General features: G+C 31.2%; 1 protein-coding gene across 1 annotated transcript; it reads left to right on the forward strand.

Annotated features, from left to right (window-relative positions):
• The first annotated feature begins 20,769 nt into the window (after nt 1–20,769).
• On the forward strand, nt 20,770–24,836 carry LOC111316100 (protein BRASSINOSTEROID INSENSITIVE 1-like). Its single transcript, XM_022918114.2, has 2 exons — nt 20,770–21,993; nt 22,141–24,836. The coding sequence occupies exons 1-2, from the start codon at nt 20,907–20,909 to the stop codon at nt 24,501–24,503; spliced, it is 3,450 nt and encodes a 1,149-aa protein (XP_022773849.1). The 5' UTR covers nt 20,770–20,906; the 3' UTR covers nt 24,504–24,836.
• The last annotated feature ends 1,550 nt before the right edge of the window (nt 24,837–26,386 follow it).

The raw sequence follows: 26,386 nt of genomic DNA on the forward strand, positions 1-26,386 counted from the left end.
TCCTAAAATCTAAATCCTAAACCTTTCAAATCCTAAAATCTAAATACTAAACCTCCAAACCCTAAAACTAAACCCTAACCCTCTAAACCCTAAAATTAAACTCTAAACCCTCCAAACCCTAAAACAAAACCCTAAAATGAAACCCTAAACCCTAAAAATGAAACCCTAAAATTAAAACCCCAAACCTCCAAACCTTAAAATCAATACCCCAAATTTCCAAACCTTAAACTAAACCCTAAACCCTTTAAACCTTAAAAAATGAAACCCAAAACCCTCTGAACCCTAAAATCAAAACCCCAAACCTTCAAACCCTAAAATCAAAACCCCAAACTTTCAAACCCTAAACCCCTTAACCCCTAAAATTAAAACCTAAATCCTCCAAATCATAAAACTAAAACCCTAAACCCTTCAAACCTTAAAATCAAAACCACAAACTTCAAAACCCTAAAACTAAGCCCTAAAACCAAACCTAAAACTCTTGAAACTCAAACCAATATCCTAAAATCTGAATCTTCAAAATCCTAAAACCCTAACCTTTAAAACCTCAACCTAAGCTCTAACCAAGTTTTTATACCAATCATTTATTCGCTTTAACCATGGTATTAAAATCTAAATAAAAAAGATATAACAATAAAATAAGATCTTAAATATAAATTATCGCACCTAAGTTCTGCTTAGATGTTAGAAAGTCAAGGTGGTCTCATTATATTTAAGAATCCAATTTCAAATTTGCATTTCATTCATTATACATAACACCTATTAGCTTAAATGAGTTTATTTGTTATTATTTGCACTCATTCTGCATACTTGTTTGCTACTTGATAGTATCATCATTTTTTTTTGTGCAAAATATTTTTTTACGTACTTTACAAATTTGAAGTTATAAAATAAAATAAAAATAACATCTCGAGGGGAACAGTTCTTGATACTCTGCCTAGAGGTTGGAGAGTTATCAAAAATTATCTTTCCCAAAGAATGTCATTTTTATTTTCAAAGGATATCGTGATAAATATCAGTTAAAAGCATTATCTTTAAAGTTCTGTTTAGATGTTGAAAGATTTTAAGATAATTTTTTAACTTAAAGATTTTTTCGATACTCTTAAATAAAGAATTTTGATAAATTTAATTTTTAAAAAAATAATAATAAAAAGGATTATTATTAATGTTCAAATCGAAACCATTTCATCTAACACTAAAAATAGCGCATGATTAAATGATACCAATTTATAGGTGTTGTGCGGGTGTAATCCTTCATCACACGTAACCGACTTTCGAACTCAACCTGATTTTTGTAGATCAAAATTTATCTTTTTGATAAACTTTAAATTCGCTTTTGTAGTTTTATTAAAAGGATAAACTTTTGGGTAGCCAATCACATCCCCAAAAAGATTGGTGACGACTCCTTTTATTTTTTTCAATTTTAAAATTCTTTATGTTTGGTGGTTCCAAAATCGTTACGACAGCTTGGCGACTACACTGGGACTATTTAAGAGTCAAGCCAAAATTTTAATTATGCGCTATTGACAATGGTTGGATTTAATTGGTTTTATTTTATATTTAATTTAATTTTTTTATTTTATTTTTCAAAAATATAGAAGTTTATGAATAAAATAAATTGCATGTTAGTTACTACTTTATTTTGATTTATGCTTATGATTTATTCATGTAATTTTAATTAATACATCTTTTTATACACACTTTGCATATTCACCTGCTTGCATGAGCTTTAGACCCGGACTCTTTTTCTTTTAGAAGGAAGTAAAGTAGTTACGCTCTCGTGAGGTGATAACATCTACATTTGCTAGCGAAACACTTTCACTTAGATTGAACTTTTTTTGTTAGTAACCTGTAATGTGTGAGGATCGGGGAGCCTTACTAGTTTAAAACGGACGATGATGTAAGAAATTGTTTGAGAACCTTTAGACGTATAAATCCTAACCCAGCATATCGTGAGCCATAGAAAGTTTGCCTAGGGTAGAGCCTTGCCGACCTTTTTATAGAAATAACCGAAAAATGTATTAAAATTTCAAAAAATGGATGACAAAAGAAAAGCATTTTTTTGAAAAAATAAATTTTCTTTTAACATGTAGTTCATTCATTTGGTAATTGTCCAAAATTTGCATTTTCATGAAATATTTTAGAATAAAATGATTTTTTTTTTTTTTTAGCATTATCCAACAAGCAAAACAAAAGAAACAAAAAAAATGTTTTAGAAAAAATTAAAGATTTTTCTTAAATTCTTTATTTATTAGCCAAATAAAAATTAATTTTCAAATCCTAGTTATTTTGTTTTTCCACTTAAATTTTTTTTTCTAGTATTTTGTTTCATCTTTTGCATTTCATACATCATAATAAATAACACATGTATCCCATCCCATACACATCATAATATGATAATATGAGCATTCCATCCCATCCATATCAATGAATAGTACATACATCCCATGTTATACACATGTTGATAAATGATACATGCCTTCCATACACATCTTAATAGGTAGTGTGTACACTCCATTTCATTACATATTTAAAGATAGTGTCAGTTTCATTAGGTTGACATAACACAAGCATTGCATTCCATGTAAAAATATAACATACACTTGATAGGTTCATGCATTCCATACAAGTTTATTGCATTAGTCATAAGTATACATCTCATCATTCATGTAATTGTGTGATTGCATTTCATGCATATGGATTCGTGAATAGTAAGGTCTCATGAAACATACATTGTATTTCATATCCCACCATCCCGGCAACATAACATTACACTCTTTGTATACACATCCATGGTTGACGAAAATTTTCATTTAGGTCCTTATACATATAAAAATCCAGTATCATAGGCATATATGCATTTCGTGACATTCTTTAGTCATCATATTCATGTATTCATAAACATACTTTATGTGCCATATAAGTTAGAAATTATTTTTGTAGCATTCATTCAATAAGGGTAGTAATCTAGAGTTTTTTGTCTAAATATTGGAATAAAATGTCTATCTTGGTGGAAATTAGAGTGGCAAAAATAAGAGATCAATTGGAAGCAAGGATTAGTGGTTTGGAGTTGAATCAAAAGGAATTTTAGCTTAAGCTTCGAGAAATGAGACAATAGATTGCTCAATTGATAGAAATGGTTAAAAGTAGTGGTATGGTTGAGTTTATTGCTCATCAAAGATCTTTGTCACTTTCATCAAGTCAAGATCAATCGACTTCTATTAGTTTTAGCACTTTTCTAAAGCATACTAAGAGATTAGGTGATTTGAACAGTGACCAAGGTTTGGGTGAACTCAAAAGAGGAATGGGTGAACTAGCTACGCAAATAACTGAGCTTAAAAGTTTGATTTCCAAGAAAAAGTCACCTGGCTTCAAACAACCATCACCAACTATCCCGAGTCCAAACTCACACATAAATCCTTCTTATGACTATTTCCAACCTCATTTCCAAGCACTTAAGATTAGGCCCCCAAATTCATAAACCTTCAAGAATTTCATACTTGAATCCATGTCCACCACATCACAGTTCACAATTGCTTGTTCAGCATGCTATCCTATCACCACTCTCTCAGCCCAATCTTCGACCCAGAGTTTTTCAATTCACTTCAAGACCAAATCTACCACCATTTTTTTAACAAAGCAAACCAACCATAGGATAAAAAAATTCTAGCAACATTAAAAAAAAACTCATATTGATCCAATACCCATGTCTTACACAGAGTTATACCCATTGCTCTTAAAAATTTACTTTATTACCCATATCCCTGCTGAACCTCATAAACCACTTTTTCCCAAATGGTATGACCCCAGTGTTCGAGGTGAATATAATTTTGGCATCGCAAGCCATTCTCTGAAATACTATATGACTTTGAAACATAGAGTATATGGATCGATGAAAGTCAGATATCTAGGTTTTGACACCAAAATGAAGTCAGTTATTCACAAAAACCCTTCATTGATCCATATCGAGATAGCAGATAATATTGTAGGCAACAGTAAGGTTGGCCAGGATGATGAGTAAAAAGTATAAGCTTTTAAAGAGAAAGGTTGTCCTTCCCAGCAATTATAGCCAACTTCTTTTGGATTTCTTAGGTGAAGCAAGGAGAAGAAAGAGCATATCTAATACTTTTAAGCCCTGACCTTAGAATAGTTCATAATGTGTAAACTTGATACTTTTGGGAATGAATGGAAACTTTTTTTAACCTAAATTTTCTATGAATTGATACCTCTGTCCATTTTTAATAATTATATGTCTAAAAGAGCTTGTAAAAAAAGTGATGGTTGTGAGTCTGCGTTTATCAAACTTTTAAAAAGAAAGAAATGTCTTTAGATAACCCAGCTAGAATATAGGATGGAACTCAAGTTTTCCCTCCTTAATAATATTAAAATTTAACTTGTACATCATGCATCATCTGTTTGAATTCATTTCATTGTTTTTCATGCTAACTAAGGATAAAAAAAAATGATGATTATGAATATGATTTTGTTAAACCTTCAAAGCCAAAAGATTTTTTATAATAAAATTTATGTCATGCATTTCTGACTTTTGATAATTAATAAAAGGTTCAAGGATAGCTATCATAGGAAACGAGATCAATTAAGTCTGCGTACTTATAACACATTTCTGACTTTTGATAATTAATAAAAGGTTCAAGGATAGCTATCATAGGAAACGAGATCAATTAAGTCTGCGTACTTATAACACTCGGGTCGATACCAAAATCATAAAAAATGAAGATGCAAGTCGGATGGACAGAGTAGAAAAGACCTAAGGGGAAATTAGGAAAACAATCATGGGAATGCAACAAAACTTGGATAGACAGTTGACAAAATTAAAACAGATGTTAGTAGAGTTGACAAAAGGAAAATGAGTTGTTAAAACACACAGGGCAAAAGAGGAAATAGTTGTTGAGACACCATTGTATCCATCTGGGTTCACATATGTTCAAAACCCTCATATGCCTCAAACACCTTTAACAACTTATCAACCTTTTATTGACTCAGTTCAGACAAATGTCAATCTCGAACGCACTCTTAATGACTCCACTGCTATGCTTAATATGGATGATCCTAAAGAATCAAAAAAATTGAAAAAGGTGCTAGATCTATCAAGAGATATGATGATGAAGGATAAGTATGATTTATTGAAAGATAGATTAAAGGCAATTGAAAGCCATGATGTGTACGGGAATGTTAATGCCAATGAGCTTACTTTAGTGCCTGATCTTGTTATTCCAATAGAGTTTAAAGCCTTAGATTTTGAGAAGTATGATGGGACAAAATGCCCTTTAACACATATCACCGTGTACTGTTGACAGATGACAGGCCACACTTATGATGATAAGTTATTAATCCATTACTTTTAAGATAGTCTCACTGAGTCTGCGATAAAATGGTATGCTCAACTGGACCGAAATAAGATTTACTCTTGGAATGACTTGGTTAGGACCTTCCTAGCATAATATAAACATGTTGAAGATATGACGCTAGATAAGATATCCCTACAGAATGTGAAAAAAAAATAAATTGAAACTTTCAAAGAATATGCACACAGATTGAAAGACATAGCAGCCCAAGTCCAACCATCCTTATCAGAGAAAAAAATTATAATTCTATTTATTAATTCTTTAAACACTCCCTATTACAAGAGAATGATCAAGAATGTCTCTAAAAATTTCTCTGATATGGTGATTTCTAGTGAGATTATAGAAAATACAATAAAAAATGGCATAATTAAGTTAAAAGATACGACAGATATTGAAAAGAAAAATATATCATAAAATAATGAAGGAAAAGTGCAAGCAATCACAATAAAGATGCATCTACCTAATAGCTTCATCCCGTACAATCTATATCATTCTCATCAGTCTCGTCACCCTATCACAGGTAATATATCTCAGAACCCATATCTTTGCCAACCAAGCCAGCATTTGGGCTTTCCAACAAATTTTCATCCTCAAATGACCATTCATGATCTTGTCCCTATATTTGAACTTGCCACCTGACTAATAAAAAATAGAAAGAGACCAAGAAATGATCAAGATAAACTGTCAATCTCTATTTTTCACCTTTTACCTTTGCTAATAAAAAGTCGATATCTCACTCTTGTGCCTCTAAAAATAGCACCAAATTCAATGGCAAGAAGTTATGATCCCAATGACAAATGTGATTATCATATAGGGGCAATCGGCCACTCAACTGAAAAATACAAGCAGCTGGAAGAAAATATTGAAAATCTTATCAAGAGTGGTATTCTGACTTCAGATATGATAGAACAATGGAAGTTAACTCCATCCAATTGTCAAATGTGAGGAGTTGAGATAAAAAAAGAGGTCTCGAGTACTGAAGAATAAAGACAAGATGATTTTCTTTTGAATCTTTTTATTGTGTATGTATGACATGTGCATGGTGTTCTAGGAGTTATCAATTTATTTTGGAAAAATTGAATGCTTTGAATCTTTTTTTTTATGAAATTTTCTCTTTATGCATTTGTTTGAATAAAAAGTCCCACATAAGTAATTGTCAAGATAAAAAAACAAACAAAATCAAAAAAAAAGAAAAAGAAGTCTTCTTTTGTAATAAAGATGGAAAAATTTTTGAAGGAAATAGTGATTACTATTAGAAAAAAGTTCATCAAATACCTCCACACCTTTTTGAATACTTTCATGCCTCTAATCACTAAAATAATTTGACTCATCAATCTAACCCTTTAAGGAATGTGAGTTTGAATTTATACTTTAAATGGGTGATAGTGTTTTGGGCAATAAGCAAAAAAGGTCAATTTTAAAAATTTATTTTGAATTTTTTAGGAAAAAAATAATGTAAAATGCTCTTTCACATTTTTAATTGGTAATTCAATGTGTGTCAAAATTTTGCTATGACCATATACACAAAAATGCATGCCTAAGACAATTTGTTTTATACTTTTATACTTTTTCTCCTCCTTTCACCAAGAAAATAAAAAATTGGAGCCCAAAGAGCCTTTTTGAATCTTTTAACCAAGTGATCATGTTTGAAATGACACATGGCCATCTATCTCTATCTTTCCTATATATAAAAAATTATCTACTTGTTACCCATTTGAGCCCATTAAATTTTTTGTTCCAAAATAAACTCCGACCAAAGATCGTTTTCTACATTTGGGGCAAATAAAGATATATCAATTTCAAGAAAAGTGTCCGATATTAAAAGCGTCTAACATGCCCCTTGGAGATGAAAGTCTAAGGCAAAAAGTAAATAAGGCTTTAATTAGAATCTCAAGAATTCAAGAAAGTGAACAGCTAAAGATGAAGTTAGGCATTTTTAAAAAAAAGCAAAAAGACCTTAGAGATAAGAATCTGAAGCTTCAGCTAGAATTCCAAAAAAAAATAAAAACAAAAAAAAAGTAAAAGAAAAAAAAAGAGAACATATACCTTGAAAATGAGAATTCAGAGAAAAAAAGTGAATAAAGTTGCTAAAATTAAAGCCAGATGCTTCAAAAAAAAAAAAAGCAAAGAAAGAAAGCCAAAGAATGCTCAGTAAGATTCTTGGCCTAATTACCCTGAATAATATATTTTTTGAGCCTATTTATCCATTTTTTCAAAACCCCTAACCTCGGCTTACATTACACACCTTGAAAAGTCTATTTTGATAAAATGTGGACACTTAGATTGAAGAGCAATGTCCTTGAATTTGTATATACTTGTTGGTATTTGTTAATATTTCATCAAGTTCTTCATTGATAGAAAATATAACTCTAAGATGAAAACTCCTAAAAGGTAGTTTAGAGCTAAAATCATTCTTGAGGCCCCAAAAGAATTTTAGAGTTTTAAGGTTCTTTCCAGAATAAAAAAAATCTCGATGCAAAACTTTTGAAAGGTCAATACCCATTGAAGACTTTATATTTCATCAAAAAAAAAACCAACCTTGTCCTTTTCCCAAACCCTGTTTGAAAAGTAATTGCTAGTTTTGACACACATTAAAATATCACATTTTCAATAGAAGAAAAGTGCTTTAAAAAATTATCTTTTTCGTGAGCCCAAAAGAAACTCTTGAACCATCGTCGAGCTTTCCATAAGATATGCCCACCAATGAAAAGAATTGAATTGTCAATTATTCCCCTTCCATAAATATTCCAAATAATAATAATCAATTTTCAAGAGAATCGAAAGTCTTAAGTTTTAAAGTTTTTCATTTGATTGCGAAGATACTTTATGTGGGATAATTTTTTAATCATTTTTGAAAATTTTAGAGATTATTTGAGCATTTTGTACATAATACTGAGATCATTTTTTCGTGAAAATAAAATATTAAAAATTTGAACAAAGATTTTTCAAAAAAAAAAGAGAGGTAAAAAGAGTCTTCGTATTTGCATTGCTCACATCATTAGAAGGACATTTGACCTGTAAATGAACAAAAAAAAAGAGACATCCGTAGTTGCATCACTTGCCTGTGCATCATTAAAGGGATATTTGCATTTGCATCATTTGTATCTGTACCATAAGAAAGACATTCACATTTGCATCACTTGCATTTGCACTTGTACAAGATATTTACATTCGTACCATAAGAAAAATTTGCATTTGCATCATGGCATCTACATCTTAAGGAAAGGTATTTGTGGGGCATTTATATGAAAAAAAATTGTCATTTGCATTGTTAAAAAGTTAATTGTATTTGTATCAAGCATTCACCTTTTTACATTTGCATCAATATTTGCACTCACATCAACATTTATATTAGCATCATTTGATAAGAATAAGCATTTGTATCATGATTGCTTTTATCAATATTAACAAAAAAAAGAGAGAGAGAAAAACAAGATTTTAAAATTTTAAAGCCTTTGTTTAAGATGAACCATTCTCAATCAAGATTTTTTAGGAGGAACCTTCTTCAAACAAGACCTTTAGAGTTTTAAAAATCTCTAATTAGGCGAAAGCCATGTTTAAAAAAATTTTAAATTTTCAAAGTTTTATTGCCTCTGATTGGGATGCGCATTTAAAGATTTTGAGATTTGTAATACCTCTAAGCATAATCTCTAAAAACCTCTGGGCATAATTTTGATTCGCAATGTTATCCCATCGATTCTTTATTTTTTGACTTACGGTGTTGTCCCGATCGATTATTTACTTTTTGACTCACGATATTGCCCCGATCATTTTCTTATTTTTTGACTTACAATGTTGTTCTAGTCAATTCTTTAAGACCTCTAAGCATAATTTTTAAGACCTTCAAGCACAATTTGTAAGACCTAGGGGCATGATTTCTAAGACCTCTAAGTATAATCTTTAAGACCTCCGAGCATAATTTTAATTTATGATGTTATCCCAATCGATTTTTTATTTTTCGACTTACGATGTTATCTCGATCAATTTTATAAGACCTCTAGACATGATTTCTAAGACCTCCGAGCATAATCTTTAGGACCTCCAGGCATAATTTTGATTCGCAGTGTTATCCCGATCGATTCATTATTTTTTAACTTATGATGTTGTCCCGATCGATTTTATAAAACCTTCGAGCATGATTTCTAAGGCCTCTAGGCGTAGTCTTTGAGACCTCCGGATATAATTTCAATTCACAGTGTCATTTCGATCGATTCTTAATTTTTTACTTACGGTGTTATTTCGGTCGATTCTATAAGACCTCCAAGCATGATTTCCAAGACTTTCGAGCATAATTTTGACTCGCATTGTTGTCCCGATCAATTTTTACTTTTAAACATATGTTGTCATCCTGATTGATTTTTAAGACCTCTAGGTACAATCTCCAGGACCTCCAAACATGATTTCTGAGACCTCAGAGCATAATTTCTAAGACCTTCGGGCACAATCTCTAAGATCTCTGGGCATAATTTTGACTTGCGGTATTGTCTCGATCGATTTTTTTTTTCGACTTGCGATATTGTCCCAGTCGTTTTCTTTACTATTCGACATGTGGTGTTGTCTCAATCGATTCTTTATTTCTTAACTTGTGGTGTCATCTTGGTCGTTGTCTTTATCACTTGACTTGAGGTTCAATCACAAAAAAAAAAACAAAAAAAACAAGAAAAAATAACTCTTCGATTTTTTTTCGGATAAAATTATTCTCTTTGTCTTTGCCGCATTCCTAATTCTTAGTAATGTGCAAAGAGAGGTAACTGTAGACATCAAATTTTATCTAGGTCTATTGATACTTTAAATCATGTTTTTGGTTTTTGTTTATTAATATTAAAATATTAATAATAATAATAATAATAATAGAAAAAAATATTGATAATAAAATATTAATATTAGTTTAATATTAATTAAAAATTAAAAAAAAAGGGCTAGTGTACGACACTGCTGTCGCCTCTGTCCAGACCCTTATCTATTCCCTTCACTAGCCCTTGACTAGCCTCCTAACCAGCTAACTTACAACCTACCCCTACAGCCACCCTACAGCTCACTACAGCCACCATCTACTCACCATCCCAGACATTCAATATGCTATAAAGCATCCAATTTTCACACCCAAAACTCTCTCTCGGATACAAGCTCGGATGCCTAGCAACCCAACTCTCACACTACTAGAATCCCCATTTAGCTACTACCAGAAACCCCAGTTCCCCTCCACCTAGAAGCCCTCAATTTCCTGCATCTAGAAATCCCAAACTGATACCCAAAACACAAATAAAAAAAACCTAAAAAAATAAAAATATAGTCCTTACCGTAGGTGAGGAACCATCAGTGCCGAGTTACCTGTAAAAAAAATTATCAGTTTCGTTGTAAAAAAAAAAGAGAAAAAGAATACTGAAAACTTCAAGCCATGATCTATGCCGATCGGGGTTTTTTCTCGTAAAAAAAAAAGGTGGATCTGAGCTCAGAAGATCAAAGGAAAATTTTTGGTGACATTTGGCATTTTTTGACCATCGACAACCACCAACAATGGCCGCTAGCGGCAACCTCAAGTGGCAGCTAACGCGACGGCCTAGCACTGGATTCTGGCTAAGCCAAAAAGTTTTCTAAAGCTGGAGAAAAAAAATTTTTTCTAGAGGAAGGATGAAATGATCCAAAAAAAAGTTGACTTTTATATAGAAAACTAAAAGTTGACGTTGTTTTGCTCAATGGAGGATCTATGCGTAGACCTAGATCTGACCCAAGATCCATGTGACCTGACCCGATGACTTGTCCTTCAGCTAGCACTCAATCGATCCAAATGAACCACTATTGAACCAGTTCAAACCAGTCTAAATTGCCAAACTGCTGAGTTGACCAGACTTGTCGTTGATCGAATTGTTAACCGGTCTAGTTTAGGTATTTTTTTTGAATTTTTTGAAAACTTTTTTTATTATTTTTGTAATTTAAAATGTTATTATTAATATGTATGCATGTTAAAAGGTTTAAAATTGCTAGAATGAATTTTTATAAATAATTAATCAATAGATAAAAATAAGTAATGAAATATATAGTTAAATTTTATTTTTTATGATAAATCTTGTAGAATAATAATAAAATATATATAATGGTTATAAAAATAATAAAAAAAACTTTTCTACCTAGATGTTAGAGGGAATATAATAATAATAATTTCGTCTTGATGTTAGAGAATTATTATGAGAAAAATTTTAAATAAGTTAACAATAATAATAATAAATTTCCTAAAAAAGAAATATATGGAAACTTTAATTATTTTTTAAAAAATTATAAAAATCAAACTTACTTCAAAAATCAACCTAGATATTGGTGATTTTTAGAGATGTTTGTGTTTTCTTTAAATCTTAAAATCCAAATCTTAAACCCTCTAAAACCTAAAATCCAAGCCCTAAAATTGAACCCTAACCCTTTAAACCTTAAAATTAATCTCTAAACCCTTCAAACCCTAAAACAAAACCTTAAACTCTCCAAACTCTGAAACAAAACCCTAAATTCTCTAAACTTTAAAAACGAAACCTTAAACCTCCAAATCCTAAAATCAAAACCCTAAACCTCCAAACCCTAAAACTAAATCCTAAACCCTCTAAACCTTAAAAAAATGAAACCCTAAACCCTCTAAACCTTAAAATCAAAAGCCCAAACCTTCAAACCTTAAAATCAAAACCCTAAACTTCAAAACCCTAAAACTAAACCCTAAACCTCCTAAACCTTAAAATCAAAACCCTAAATTCTCCGAATCATAAAACTAAAACCCTAAACCCTTCAAACCCTAAAATCAAAATCCCTAACCTCCAAACCCTAAAACTAAGCCCTAAAACCCTCTAAACCCTAAAACCAAACCCTAAAACTCTTGAAACTAAAAAAAAAACCCCAAAATTTGAATCTTCAAAATCCTAAAAACCTAACCTTTAAAATCTCGACCCAAGCTCTAACCAAGTTTTCATACCAATCCTTAATTCGTTTTAACCATGGGATTAAAATCTAAATAAAAAAGATATAATAATAAAATGGAATCTTAAATATGAATAGTCGCACCTAAGCTCCACCTAAATGTTAGGGAGTTAATGTGGTATCATTATATTTAAGAATCCAATTTCAAATTTGCATTTCATTCATTATACATAGCACATATTAGCTTAAATGTGTTTATTTGTTATTGTTTGCACTGATTCTGCATATTTGCTTGCTACTTGATAGTATCATCATTTGTTTTGTGCAAAATGTTTTTTTACTTACTTTACGAATGTGAAGTTATAAAATAAAATAAAAATAACATCCTGAGGGAAACAGTTCTTGATACTCTGCCTAAATGTTAGAGAGTTATCAATAATTATTTTTCTCAAAGAATGTCATTTTTATTTTCAAGGGATATCGTGATAAATATCAGTTAAAAATGTTATCTTTAAAGTTCTACCTAGATGTTAGGAGATTTTAAGATAATTCTTTAACTTAAAGATTTCTTCAATACTCCTAAATAAAGAATTTTGATAAAATTAATTTTTTTAAAAATAATAATAATAAAAAAAGATTATTTTTAAATTTCAAACCGAATTCATCCAACACCGAAAATAGCGCATGATTAAATGGTACCAATTTATGGGCGTTGTAGGGGTGCTAATCTTTCCCTACATGTAACCAACCCTTACGCCCAACCTAATTTTTGTAAATCAAAATTTATCTTTTTGATAAACTTTAAACCCGTTTTTGTAGTTTTATTAAAAGGATAAACTTTTGAGTGGGCAATCACACCCTAAAAAAGATTGGTGGTGAATCTTTTTATTTTTCTCAATTTTAAAATTTTTTACATCTGACGGTCCGAAAACTATTACATCCGAGACCTCTATGCAAAACATTTTAAATTTTTAAAAGTTTCAAGGGCTCTAATTAGAGAAGCTTTCATACATGTCGAGATTTGTAAAACCTTCAGGCATAATTTTTAAAATTTATGAGCAAAACATTTTAAATTTTTAAAGTTTCAATGCCTCTGATTAAATAAGCTTGTCGAGATTTGTTAAACCTCTAAGTATAATCTCTAAAACCTTTGGATAAAACATTTTAAATTTTTAAAGTTTCAATGCCTTTGATTAGAGGGTCATTCAAAGATATCGAGATTTGTAAAACCTTCGGCCATAATCTTTAAATTCTTCAGGCATGATTTGTAAGTCTTCCGAGCTGAATTTATTTTAGTGTTATGATTTATAAAATCTTTAGGCATATTCTTTGAGTTATTGTATTTTATTTTCAAAAGTTGTTGAGCCTTTGTTTAAAAGAGGTTTTAAACTTGTTTTTACATAGTCAAATTAAAAAAAATAATAATAATATAAGAAAATAAACCAAAAATTAAGAAAATAAAAGAATAGACAAAAAAAACTTTTAAAAAATTTTAAATGATAAAATTATTATCTATCTCTTTATCTTATTCCTGATTCTTAGTAATGTGCAAAAAAAAATAATTATAGATACCTAATTTTATCTATATCGATTCGACTTTTATGCGATTTTTACGTTTGATTCAAATAATTTAATTTCAATTAATTTAAGTGTTTTAATTGGATTTACTCATTTAAGGCTTATCTCAAATTAATTGCTTTTGATCATTTTGCACGAAATAAAATTTCAATTCAATTCAGTTCAATTATGAATCAAAATTTAGTTATTTAAGCTTGAAAGCTTAATAAAAGTTCAGATTTATTTAAGCCCAAATTAAGTTTTAAAACCCATTTTTATTTTTTTTTACTTTTATTTATTTAAAATTGATTAAATTAAAAAATCACAAAATAAAAAAAAAACCAAAATAAAACAACAAAAATGGATAATAAAACAAATATGAGTGGCTAGCAACCATTGCACCAAGTACAGCTTCACGCCATAATCAGCCAAGCAATTTTGCTTTTCAGACTATATTTTCAGACTGCATTTTTAGACTGCAAAACATTTAATTCTTGCGTTTATTGTGGTTGAATTCACATATAAAAAACTAAAGTGAGCCACAAAAAAAGGAGAAAGGAAATAAAAATTTTTTTTTAAGATCTAGCACCTATTTCCCACCTTCTAAGCACCCATTCGACTACCACCACCAATTTCCCCAAGACCCACAGAAATGTTCCTAGCATCGAACCTTACACCCTACCAACTCCTGGCTGTACTAAGCTTCTACCCACGCTAAGACCCAAAACCCCTAGAACCTCCCTCTAACACCATCCCACAGCTTACCATCAGTCCTACTTACCCAACAGCCACTACCCTGAGCCCCTTTGGTTATACAAGCCTCACACCCTAACAGCACCATTCACAGCACCAATTGGCCTCAGTTTTACTCACATCGACCACCTTTCACTGATTACCATCTCCTCAATAAACCTCATTTCCCTAAATCCATAATAGAACTAAACCTTGAAACGACATAAGACCTTTGTGAACCAACCCCTGTTACCATCAAAAAACAACAAGCCAACTCTCGTTTACTCCACAGTCAAGACACCTAAAAAAAAAAAACCACCCACAGTTTCCTCTACAATCGAGACACCTAAAAAACCCTAAGTAGCCCCTGCTTCCTAAAAAACCCATTGCACCATATCCCAAGAACCACCCTCTACTGTTGCAAAAGTACCAACACTCATTGTCCTACTCAAACACCCATGCCACTAAAACCACCAAAGTCACCAATCACAACCGGATATCACCTATTCATAGCTTTATCAACAACCAAAAAAAGAATACCATTTAGCTAAAAATTTTCTCAGCAAAAAAATCTTAACCCCATTCAACCACCTTATAGCTAGTTTCACCATCAACCAAAAAAAAAAAAAAAGCAAAACCCTGTTACAAAATCCAAATCGAAACCCAAATATAATTAATAAAACAAAAACCATAGTCTTCCCCTTGGAGAGGAACCCAGTGCCATAGTAAAATAAAAAAAATTAAAATTCAACCAAAAAAAAGCACGAATAGAGAGGACCTTTAGAGGTTTCGATTGTTGGATTTTTCATTAAGCTTTTGGTTTTGATTGGAGAGAGAAAGTATCAAGAAGGGAAGAGAAAGTCGTAAAAAATTGATGGCGACAGAGAGATAAAAAAGAGAAAAAAAAAGAATAAGAAAAATGTTAACAAGCAATGGCTAGCAGATAAGGAGCGACAGCGAAGTCGCCCAAATCTGAGTTTGGGTTTCTTCAAAGGGGTAACTTCTTTTTTAGGAAAAAAAGTTTTTTTTAAAAAAAGAATATGGAAATGAATTTTACAAAAAGAGATTACGTAGCCTAAGAAACGAATCAACCAGACCCATGACCAAGATCTAGCCGCGACCCAACTAACCCGATCAGGTTGTTGATCCAAACAAGCCCACGTTCTGACCCACTTACTTGGAAGTAGCCTGACTCGGTCCGCTTCTAACTCAACCCATTAGAGACTTGGCCCAAGTTGCAATCCAATTATTTGAACCATGTTATTTTGATTTGGATTTTAGCCTAACTGATGGTAAATTTTACTTTAGTTTTATTTTTTCATTTGTTTATTTATTTTTTATATATATTTTGGTGTTAAGTGTATAAATTTGTTTGTGAATGATTGAGGTTGCAATTAAAAAAAAGGCATTTTTCATAAACAATTTATAATAATTTAGAATAAAAAAATTTTTAGAGAAAAAAGAATGGATTTAAAAAAAAATTAAAATTGAAAGTACATGTGAATTTTCGATGAAAGGACTCCAAGAAATTCGAATAGTGGTTTCTGAGAATTTTTTAGATGAGAAAAATCTTTTAAGAATTATCAAAGTATTATAATATCTATAAGTTTTTTTCAATACAAAGATTCTCATATTTTTATTAGAATAATTTTTTTAAAAGAAATAAAAAATAAAAAATTTCTATAAAAGTATACATTTTTAGGAAATAAATCTATTTATAGATAATGTATTATTATATAAATTTAGGTTGAAACAAGGATTTTAAAAAATTTCCTATGATGAGATTCTAAGTATTTTGAGTAGTAATACTTCAGGAATATATAGGTGAGAATTTCTTTTAAATACTACCAGCGTATTTGAATATTTATAAAATTTTTTAATATAATAAAAAATTTTCTTTTCTTCTAAAAATAATGAAAATAAATAACTAAATAAATAAATATTTCTAAAAAATTGAATAAATAAATTATGTACACCAATATTTCATTATTTACATTACATGCATGTCATTTAATTTTGAAAAATAAACACAAGCTTTCGATGATAAAATTTTAAAGTAATCTTAGTAGCAATATCTAAGAAATCCTTAAGTAAAAAAATTGTGTTTCAAAGTTATCAATGTACTGGAACATTTTAAAAAATTTTTCAATAACAACGATTTAATTCATTTTTCTAAAAAAAAAAAAGAGAATAAAAAAAGAAAAAAATTATTACAAATAAAATAAATCAAGAAAATTATTGATAAATACCAAGCTTAAGACCATTTTGGTTAAAATTCAAAAGATAGAACATAATTAATTAATATCATTTTAAAAATGAGTATCGTGAGGATGCTAATTTTTTTTCAACACGTAATCGATTATTGAATTTAAATTATTTTTGTAAACTTCAAAATTATCTTTTTAATAAATTTTAATAAATTTTAAGATTTTATTAAAAATATAAATTTTAATAAGTAATCAATCACACCTAATAAAAAATTAATAATAACTTTTTTTTAAAAATTTTTTTAACCATCCCTAAAACAATTACGACACTTTTAATCTTAGTATCCCTTGCTCTATTAATAATATCCATATCTAAAGCATACACTACCACAAAAATCAAAATAATAACATCAAATTACACCCAAAAAAAAAATCTAAGCTTGCAATAATGACAAACATAAAAAATATATATAAACTTTCATTAAAACTACATTCAAAATACATATAAACCAATCTCCAATCATAAGTTTCATCAATTTTAAAATGAAAATACATAAGAATAAGTAACTATTAAAATTTGTGTGTAATCTAATTTGAAATATCAATACACTTAATTTTAAAGGAAAATTAAGTATATTGAATAAAGTTCTAAAAATAACTAAAACATGAACAATGATAACATAAAAATGTACATTGGGTTGAAGTTGAATCCACTAAAACGCAATTGCTGAAAAAAAAAAGAATACTTTAATCAAAAAATTGAAAATAATAACATTTAAAAATATCTTGCATTCCTTCAGTGGTGCAAAAAGAAGAATTTATATAAAACAATCAAATTAAATTTTATTTAATCAATTTCCTTTCAATGGAAATGAAAAGCCAAAAAAAAAAACAAAAAATCAAAACCAAATTGATATATTCTTTTAATAAAACATAAAAATAAAAATTACAATTTAATAATAAAAAATTATAAAAATTTAAATTCTCAACTTATTAAATATCACCTGATATATATAAATAAAAATGGATTAACCTCAAATTCTAATGCATCTCAATTCTCGCCATGAGTAAAAACCACCTGAGTGACGATATTACTATAATGCCCCTTTAACTCTTTATATTCCAGGGTTATATTCTACTATAACCTCCAGAGTACGTTAGATTTACTGTTAGATATGCGAATGCCAGCAATTGCCTTGGCCCCGACAAGAACCCACCTTGATGTAATAAAATGAAATCTTGACCTTTTAAAGAAGATCAACGGTGGGTGTTGACAAAGCCCTGGGCCCGTTCGTACAGTGCCACACCTCTAAGTACAAGTACAACCATAAAAATTCATGAAGCGAAAATCCAAACCCACCGGGACGAAAGCTCGTGAAAAAAGCGCCAATTATTTGAGGAAAAGGAGTAAGTGACCTTGACAGATACACAATGAGACAGTAGCCTCTTTCGAAAATCTGAATTGTCGTTTATATTAACACGCATGTGCTTCGATAAAAGGTCGGCCGGGTAGTGTGCAAAACGCGCTGACTAGAGAGTGGAAGATACCGTCAGATGTTGTCAGTGCTTGATGGCAGCCTTGTATTTTCTGATACACGAGGGCCAATAACAGTGTATGGACAGTCTTGCCACTGTAATCTCATAGATGTTGGCGATTAGCTTTGTTTTTTTAATTCCAAAAAAAAAAAAAGTTAAACAATATAAGTTAAAAAATAATTATATTTTCAAGCATATTTTGATATTTTACATAAATTTCAATGTTAAAAAATGCGAAACCCAATTGAAAGTTAGTGATTTATTTACTTTGAAAATCTTAAAATATACATAAAAAGGTTAACATACTATTTGATCCTGAATTACATTAATATTAACTATTTGATATTTAGAAAAAATTTACTATAAAATATCTAAATTTTATTTTTATTAAACATTTTTTTATTAACAACAAAATGCTAACTTGACAAATATTAATCAATAACAATATATCATGTATCATGATATTTTAATTTTTCTGTCACATCATTTTATCGTTAATAAAAATTAATATGTGAAATAAAATATTTGATAAAAATGAAATTTGGATTAAAAATATTTTTTCTCTATGTACTAAATTGGAAATGTAGTATGATTCTGAAACTAAATCACAAATTAACCCTACATGAAATTAAAATAGTAAAAACTTTAGGTAATTTTGTGCTTTGATGATGTTTATATTGTGAAGTTGTTGACATAAGAAATGTTAATCAATAGCTAATGGTATTATTTAAGATCATATTTAAAATTAATATATATTTTTTGAATTTAACAAAAATAATGCATTAAATGTATTTTAAAATAAAAAATTAAATGTCTTTAACCGGTGTTTATAAGCATTGGATCGTGTTGCTCTTTGTGTGCTAAAAAAACTGTTTACTAGTCCAAATTTGTAACCTGAATTGATATTTAAAGAAATGACATTGAATTTTTTTCAATTTTTTTTATTATTATGGAAATTTAGGAAAAGTTATGAAAGTTGGAAAGTGAGTAGGTATGTTGGTGTTATGCTAGAATTTTGGGTTATTACTTGCAATTTATGAGATTGAATATGTGAGAGCAGCATTTGTTGGAAGTACTTGTAGCTGTAGATAATGGAGGGCTTTGCTCCATCAAAAGTGGTTGTAGATTTTAATTTTTATGTTTCTTTAGTTTTTAATGTGTTCGACTGTATAGTTATCACGTACTAAGGGAAAGAAATTACCTTTCTTTCTTTTTTTTTTTTAATTAATTGAGTTCGACATTCGAGACAAAATAACAGTGCTTTAATTGATTTGAGTTTATCTTTATGAATCATTAAGTATTTTGTTTTAGTGCAGAAATTTTTTAACGTTTTTGGAAATAAATATTTGAAAGCTTATAAAAATTTCGAAAATGATTTTTAAAATTTTTTAAAGGGTTTTAGATATTTATTTTAGATTTTCAAAAGTTTTTAAAAATTTTTACACATTTGTCAAAAAACTTATATTTTAAAAATTTTTTAAAAGCTTTTGGATATTTATTTTCAAAAATTTTTTAAATTTTATTTTTAAAATTTTTAAATCATACCTAAATATTTTAATAGAAAATCTTACAAAATTAAATGTAAAATCAAATAAAAAAATTATTTTTTTATTTTATATTTTTTTTAATTGTAAATGGGTGGAATTTTTTTAAATTTTAATTTGATTGGGGTTTAAAATCTTTTAAAATTTTTGTTAAAAAAAAAAGGTGATGTGTGAAGAGACGGGAAATTTTGATTTTTAGTAAATTTATATTTTGAATTTATGATATATTAAGTAAAAAACTAGATATTAATAATAATAGAATATATAAAAAAAAAAAAACTAAGGTACAAATAACAACACACTTTTTTTATATAAAGAAAAAAGAGCGCTCTTACTTTCCTTGTCAAGGAATACAAAAATGCCAAAATGACTTGGATTAATCCTCGTGAACATAAAAGTCCCATTAAATTAAGAGATTGGGAATCTCCCATTAATTGAGAGTGATGGATCAATCCTTCATCACACGTACGCTTCAAAAGCTAGAGAGACAAACACTCAGTTTTCTTTTCCTTTCTGAACATTAAACAAATGAGGCAAGTAAGAAAGCGAGAGATTACCCAAACTAAAACCGGCTTTTATCTCAAGAAACAAACAGAAAGATACTGAAAGAAAAAAGAAGTTTATTATAAGTAGAAGATTAAATATTGATTCATCCCCTAATCTCATGCACTTAATCACCCATCTGGAGACAAACGTATTATTTAATTATTATTAAATTGTTAAATTAGGAATTTATTTATTTATCTATTTGTTAAAGAATGGAGCTTCCTCAAGAAAGAGAGAGTGTCACATGGCATGTGAGCAACAGCTGTGGCTGGCCGCTTCCCCACTTGATAAATACCCTTCTTACCACCCTTGCTCTGTCTTTTGACTGTCTCTTTCTATTTCCTTCTTTCAATAATCCAATGCCAAACCGAAAACAAAAGTAGGAAAACAATAGAAAAAACCAAACCTTTCTCTATATTTTTTTCTCTCTAAGTCCAGAGCTCAAAGCTCTCTCTTTTCTCTCCAGCAGGGTTCAAACCCTAAACACCTTCTTTCTTATCCAAAAAAATAAATTTCCCACAAAAATGAGACCTTTCTTTGCCTCGAGAACATACGTTTCTCTTCTCACTCTCACCTTCACCACCACCTTTCTCATCTCCCTTGAAGCAGCTGCTGCTTCTGCTGCTTCTTCTTCTTCTGCTAACAACAAAGATTCTCAGCTACTGCTCAACTTCAAAGCCAGCTTGCCTAACCCATCTCTTCTTCAAAGATGGCTTCCTAACCAAGACCCTTGTAGCTTCGAAGGTGTAAGATGTCAAGACTCCAAAGTTTCATCTATTCGACTCAGTTACACCTTAAGCACGGATTTTCACTTTGTTGCTGCCTTCCTTTTAGCGCTTGAAAACTTGGAATCCCTTTCTTTGTTAAAAGCCAACATCTCTGGCAACATTTCATTCCCTTCTGGATCCAAGTGTAGCTCCCTGTTAACCACCTTAGATCTATCGCAAAACTTCTTGTCTGGTCCTCTATCAACTGTTTCCAACTTGGGTTCTTGCTCAAACTTGAAGATACTCAATTTATCAAGCAATAGTCTTGAGTTTTCAGGTAAAGAATCCAGGGGTTTGCAGCTAAGTTTGGAAGTTCTTGATCTTTCTTTCAGCAAGATTTCTGGTGGAAACGTGGTTCCTTGGATTCTTTATGGTGGTTGCAGTGAGTTAAAGGTCTTGGCTGTGAAAGGAAACAAGATTAATGGTGAAATAAATGTCTCAAATTGCAAAAATCTGCAGTTTTTGGATCTTTCATCCAACAATTTTTCAATGGGGACTCCTTCATTTGGAGACTGCGTAGCTTTAGAACATCTTGATGTCTCTGGGAACAAGTTTTCGGGTGACATTTCTCGCGCAATTTCTTCATGTGCGAACTTAAACTTCTTGAATCTATCAAACAACCAGTTTTCCGGTCCGATTCCAGCTTTGCCAACTTCTAATTTACTGCGTCTTTATTTAGCTGCAAATAAGTTTCAAGGAGAGATTCCTTTGTATCTCACAGAAGCTTGTTCAGGTCTTGTTGAGCTGGATCTTTCTTCAAATAATCTTTCTGGTATGATTCCCAGTGGCTTTGGTTCTTGCACTTCTTTGGAGTCCTTTGATGTATCTAGTAACAACTTCACAGGTAAACTGCCCATTGAGATATTCCAGAATATGAGTTCCTTGAAGGAGCTTGGTTTAGCTTTTAATTATTTATCGGGTTCTTTACCTGAGTCTTTGTCTAGTCTTTCCAACCTGGAGGTTTTAGATCTCTGTTCAAATTATTTTTCAGGGTCTATTCCTGCTTCTTTGTGTGAAAATCCGACAAACAGGTTACAAGTTCTGTATTTGCAAAACAATATCTTAACTGGGTCGATTCCTGCTAGTCTCAGTAACTGTTCTCAGCTCGTTTCACTCCATTTGAGCTTCAATTACCTCACGGGAATAATTCCTCCCAGCTTGGGTTCTCTCTCCAAGCTTCAGGATTTGAAGCTTTGGTTGAACCAGCTCCATGGAGAAATCCCTCATGAGCTAACTTACATTCAGACACTTGAGACGTTGATTCTTGACTTCAATGAGTTGACAGGAACAATACCTTCTGGTCTAAGAAACTGTACCAAGTTGAATTGGATTTCATTGTCCAACAACCATTTTACTGGTGAGATTCCTGCTTGGCTTGGCAAACTTTCCAGTCTTGCAATTCTCAAACTCAGCAATAACTCCTTCTATGGAAGAATCCCACCAGAGCTTGGAGATTGTCAAAGCTTGATATGGTTGGATCTTAATACTAATAACTTGAATGGGACTATCCCTCCTGTGCTGTTCAAACAATCTGGTAAAATTGCTGTCAATTTTATTGCTGGGAAGATGTATATGTACATCAAGAATGATGGAAGCAAAGAGTGCCACGGGTCAGGAAATTTACTAGAATTTGCAGGAATTAGACAGGAACAGTTGGATAGAATTTCCACTAGGAACCCTTGCAACTTTACGAGAGTCTATGGAGGTCACACACAACCCACATTCAACAATAATGGTTCTATGATTTTTCTTGATCTTTCATACAATTTGCTGTCAGGAACAATTCCGAAGGAGATTGGCACAATGTCGTATCTCTTTATCTTGAATTTGGGCCACAACAATATCTTCGGAACCATCCCTCTAGAAATTGGAAACTTAAAGTATCTTGGCATTCTTGATCTTTCCTACAACCAGCTGGTAGGATCAATTCCACAATCCATGACTCGCATAACGATGCTCAGTGAGATTAATCTGTCAAACAACCTTCTCTCTGGCATGATTCCTGAAATGGGTCAGCTGGAAACATTTCCAGCTAATGATTTCCTTAATAATTCAGGTCTCTGTGGGGTCCCTCTTCCTCCCTGTGGAAGAGATCCAGCGGCTGCTTCAAATTCTGAGCATCAAAAGTCCCATCGCAGACAAGCTTCTCTTGCAGGGAGTGTGGCAATGGGATTGTTGTTTTCTCTCTTCTGCATCTTTGGTTTGATCATAGCTGTTGTAGAGAAAAAGAAAAGAAGGAAGAAGAAGGATTCTGCTCTTGATGTTTATATGGACAGTCATTCCCACTCAGGCACTGCAAATACCAATTGGAAGCTAACCAGTGCACGAGAAGCATCGAGCATAAACCTGGCTACATTTGAGAAGCCCCTACGGAAGCTCACCTTTGCTGATCTTCTTGAAGCCACTAATGGCTTCCATAATGACAGCCTTATTGGCTCTGGTGGTTTTGGTGATGTATACAAGGCGCAACTGAAAGACGGGAGTGTTGTTGCAATCAAGAAACTAATACATATCAGTGGACAGGGTGACCGAGAATTCACTGCAGAAATGGAAACCATTGGGAAGATCAAGCACCGGAACCTTGTTCCTCTCTTGGGTTACTGTAAGGTGGGAGAAGAACGGCTTCTAGTTTACGAGTACATGAAGTATGGAAGCTTAGAGGATGTTTTACATGATCAAAAGAAAGCTGGAATCAAACTGAATTGGGCAGCAAGGAGAAAGATTGCCATTGGAGCTGCAAGAGGTCTGGCGTTTCTTCACCATAATTGCAGTCCTCGTATAATTCATAGAGATATGAAATCAAGCAATGTTCTGCTCGATCAGAATTTGGATTCAAGAGTCTCAGATTTTGGGATGGCAAGGCTTATGAGTGCAATGGATACACATTTGAGTGTCAGCGCATTAGCTGGTACTCCTGGCTATGTTCCTCCTGAATACTACCAGAGCTTTAGATGTTCCATGAAAGGTGATGTTTACAGTTACGGTGTAGTTTTGCTTGAGTTGTTAACAGGGAAAAGGCCTACAGATTCTGCTGATTTCGGTGATAACAATCTTGTGGGGTGGGTGAAACAGCACGCGAAACTTAGAATAAGTGATGTCTTTGATCCAGAGCTCATGAAAGAGAACACAAGGCTTGGGATTGAGCTTTTACAACACTTAAAGGTTGCTTGTGCTTGCTTGGATGATCGACATTGGAGACGACCCACAATGATTCAAGTCATGGCAATGTTAAAGGAAATACAAGCAGGGTCTGGACTTGAATCCCAATCAACCATTGCCACCGATGATGGAGGTTTTAGTGCAGTCGAAATGGTAGACATGACAATAAAAGAAGTCCCTGAAGGTAAGCAGTAGGTGAAACAAGTTTAAACCAAATTTTCACGAGAAATTCTTTGAAGATAAGAAGAAAGAAGCAGTGATGATTCATTCAGCTCCCGCAAAATTTTCCCTCATCTTTTCAACTTCAAAATGGCATAGAACTGCCCTTTGTATCTCTACCATTTGATGTATGTATCTTGTGTCCCTCCAAAAAATCTTGTTATACATAAAAAGGTTGGTTTAACCTGTTATAAATGTGTAAATATACAGTTCTCAGTTGTCATGCTGTTTTGTTTCCCATCTTTTTTTCTCATTTATTAAGAGAACTTTGATTCAGATATTAAATCCTCAAAAGGAACCTCTTAGATTAGATCAGTGACGTCAGTGATGGTCACTAAGTGAAGCCTCTTTTGGCCTCATCTTCAGTTTTCTTGATTTGTTTTTATTCTCTCTTGTATCCCATTCCGACTTTATTCCATACAAATACATATGTCAAGCTATGTCTTTATATTTTATACAAATACAGAGCATAACATCAGATTCTGATTAAACTGAGAAGTGTGTTTGTATCTTCTAAGTTCGTAGGCTATTCTTACTCGTGTTTGCCAACAATTTTCTATTCTCTTGCCAAATAATTCTCCAGGAAAAAGTTTGTATTTTGTAACTAGCTGTGAATGAAAAGAGTTTGGGTTCAATCAGTTGTTTGTTCATTCAGTCGGGTTCTTTACATTTTTATTTGTCCAAATTTCTACAATGTGGTCCTATGACAAATGGCATTTTATTTTATTTTATTTTTTGCCCTTATTTTCCATTTTAGAATTGAAACTGATAAGGATTAATACTCAAAAATTTATACTAACTAAGATTTGATAATGACAGGATATAGGAGAATTTTCTTTTTTAAGTAACAGCATATAGAAGAACTTAAATCTTTCTTTCCACCCATATTCTTCCAAATGTATTTACCATAATGATAAATAACTGAAATTTGATTTTTTTTTTTTTGGAAAATATGCAGTAAAAATATCCTTCAAATGCATTCTTCGTTCCAGAAGTGAATGCAGAGTTTTTTCTTATTTTTTTGTTTTTTATAAAAAAAATTATAATTTGTAGACAAAAAAATGGGTTGCAATATTGTATATATTAAAATTTAAATTTTTGACCGATTGAATATTGTAAATGATTATATGAATTAATTGATTTAATTTTTTTTTTTGTTATTTTCAATTCAACTTTCATAATCATTGAATGAAAAAATTTTTTTTGTTTGATTTGAAGGTCTTTGCATGGTATTTGTAAGAAATCAAACAGGACGTGTGGCAAGAATTAGAAGGCAATGATCCCACCAAAGGGCAGGGCCAACTAGAAAGGATTTCGAGTGCCAAAAATCATTGTGGTTTAGAATTAGACGATGATTCAATTCATGGACTATTTTTTTCCTTTGAAACTTTTCCATGCTTCTCTACTAGTTTTGCCATTAAAATTCATATATATCTTAAGGCTGGACCATCCCATCCTGAATCCAATCCAACACTAATAACTACAAAACCGTACACATAGAATTGTGGCAACACACACTCGCGAAGTCAAGAATTCAACATCACCGAACTCAGATTTTTCCCTGTTCTCCAAATACAAAATTGATTAACTTTTGTCTTTTTTTCATGCACCGCACGTGCACCTGTCCATAGATATGGACAATTTCTCCTCTGGATTTCTAGCCAGCCTAAGTGTTTGCCTCCTTTTTGAGCTTAGAGCGGTTTTTTAATATATTACAACGAGCCTTACATTTTAGGGTTTATTAATGATTTTGAGAGGAAAAAAATGTCTTAAGTATAATGGTTTTGGCCTTTTGGCCATCGGTATAATCGGTTAACAAAATATATGTAGCTTAAGTATAAAATATATAGTGTAGTTTA

Source organism: Durio zibethinus, chromosome 24, assembly GCF_047325235.1.
Source record: "Durio zibethinus cultivar Kanyao isolate XHJ-2024 chromosome 24, ASM4732523v1, whole genome shotgun sequence".
NCBI lineage: Eukaryota > Viridiplantae > Streptophyta > Magnoliopsida > Malvales > Malvaceae > Durio > Durio zibethinus.

Coding starts and splice junctions, on each gene's coding strand:
- LOC111316100 (XM_022918114.2), top strand. CDS start 20,907: ATGAGACCTTTCTTTGCCTCGAGAACATACGTTTCTCTTCTCACTCTC. Junction 21,994..22,140: donor ATCTAGTAACAACTTCACAG/GTAAACTGCCCA, acceptor ATTATTTTTCAG/GGTCTATTCCTGCTTCTTTG.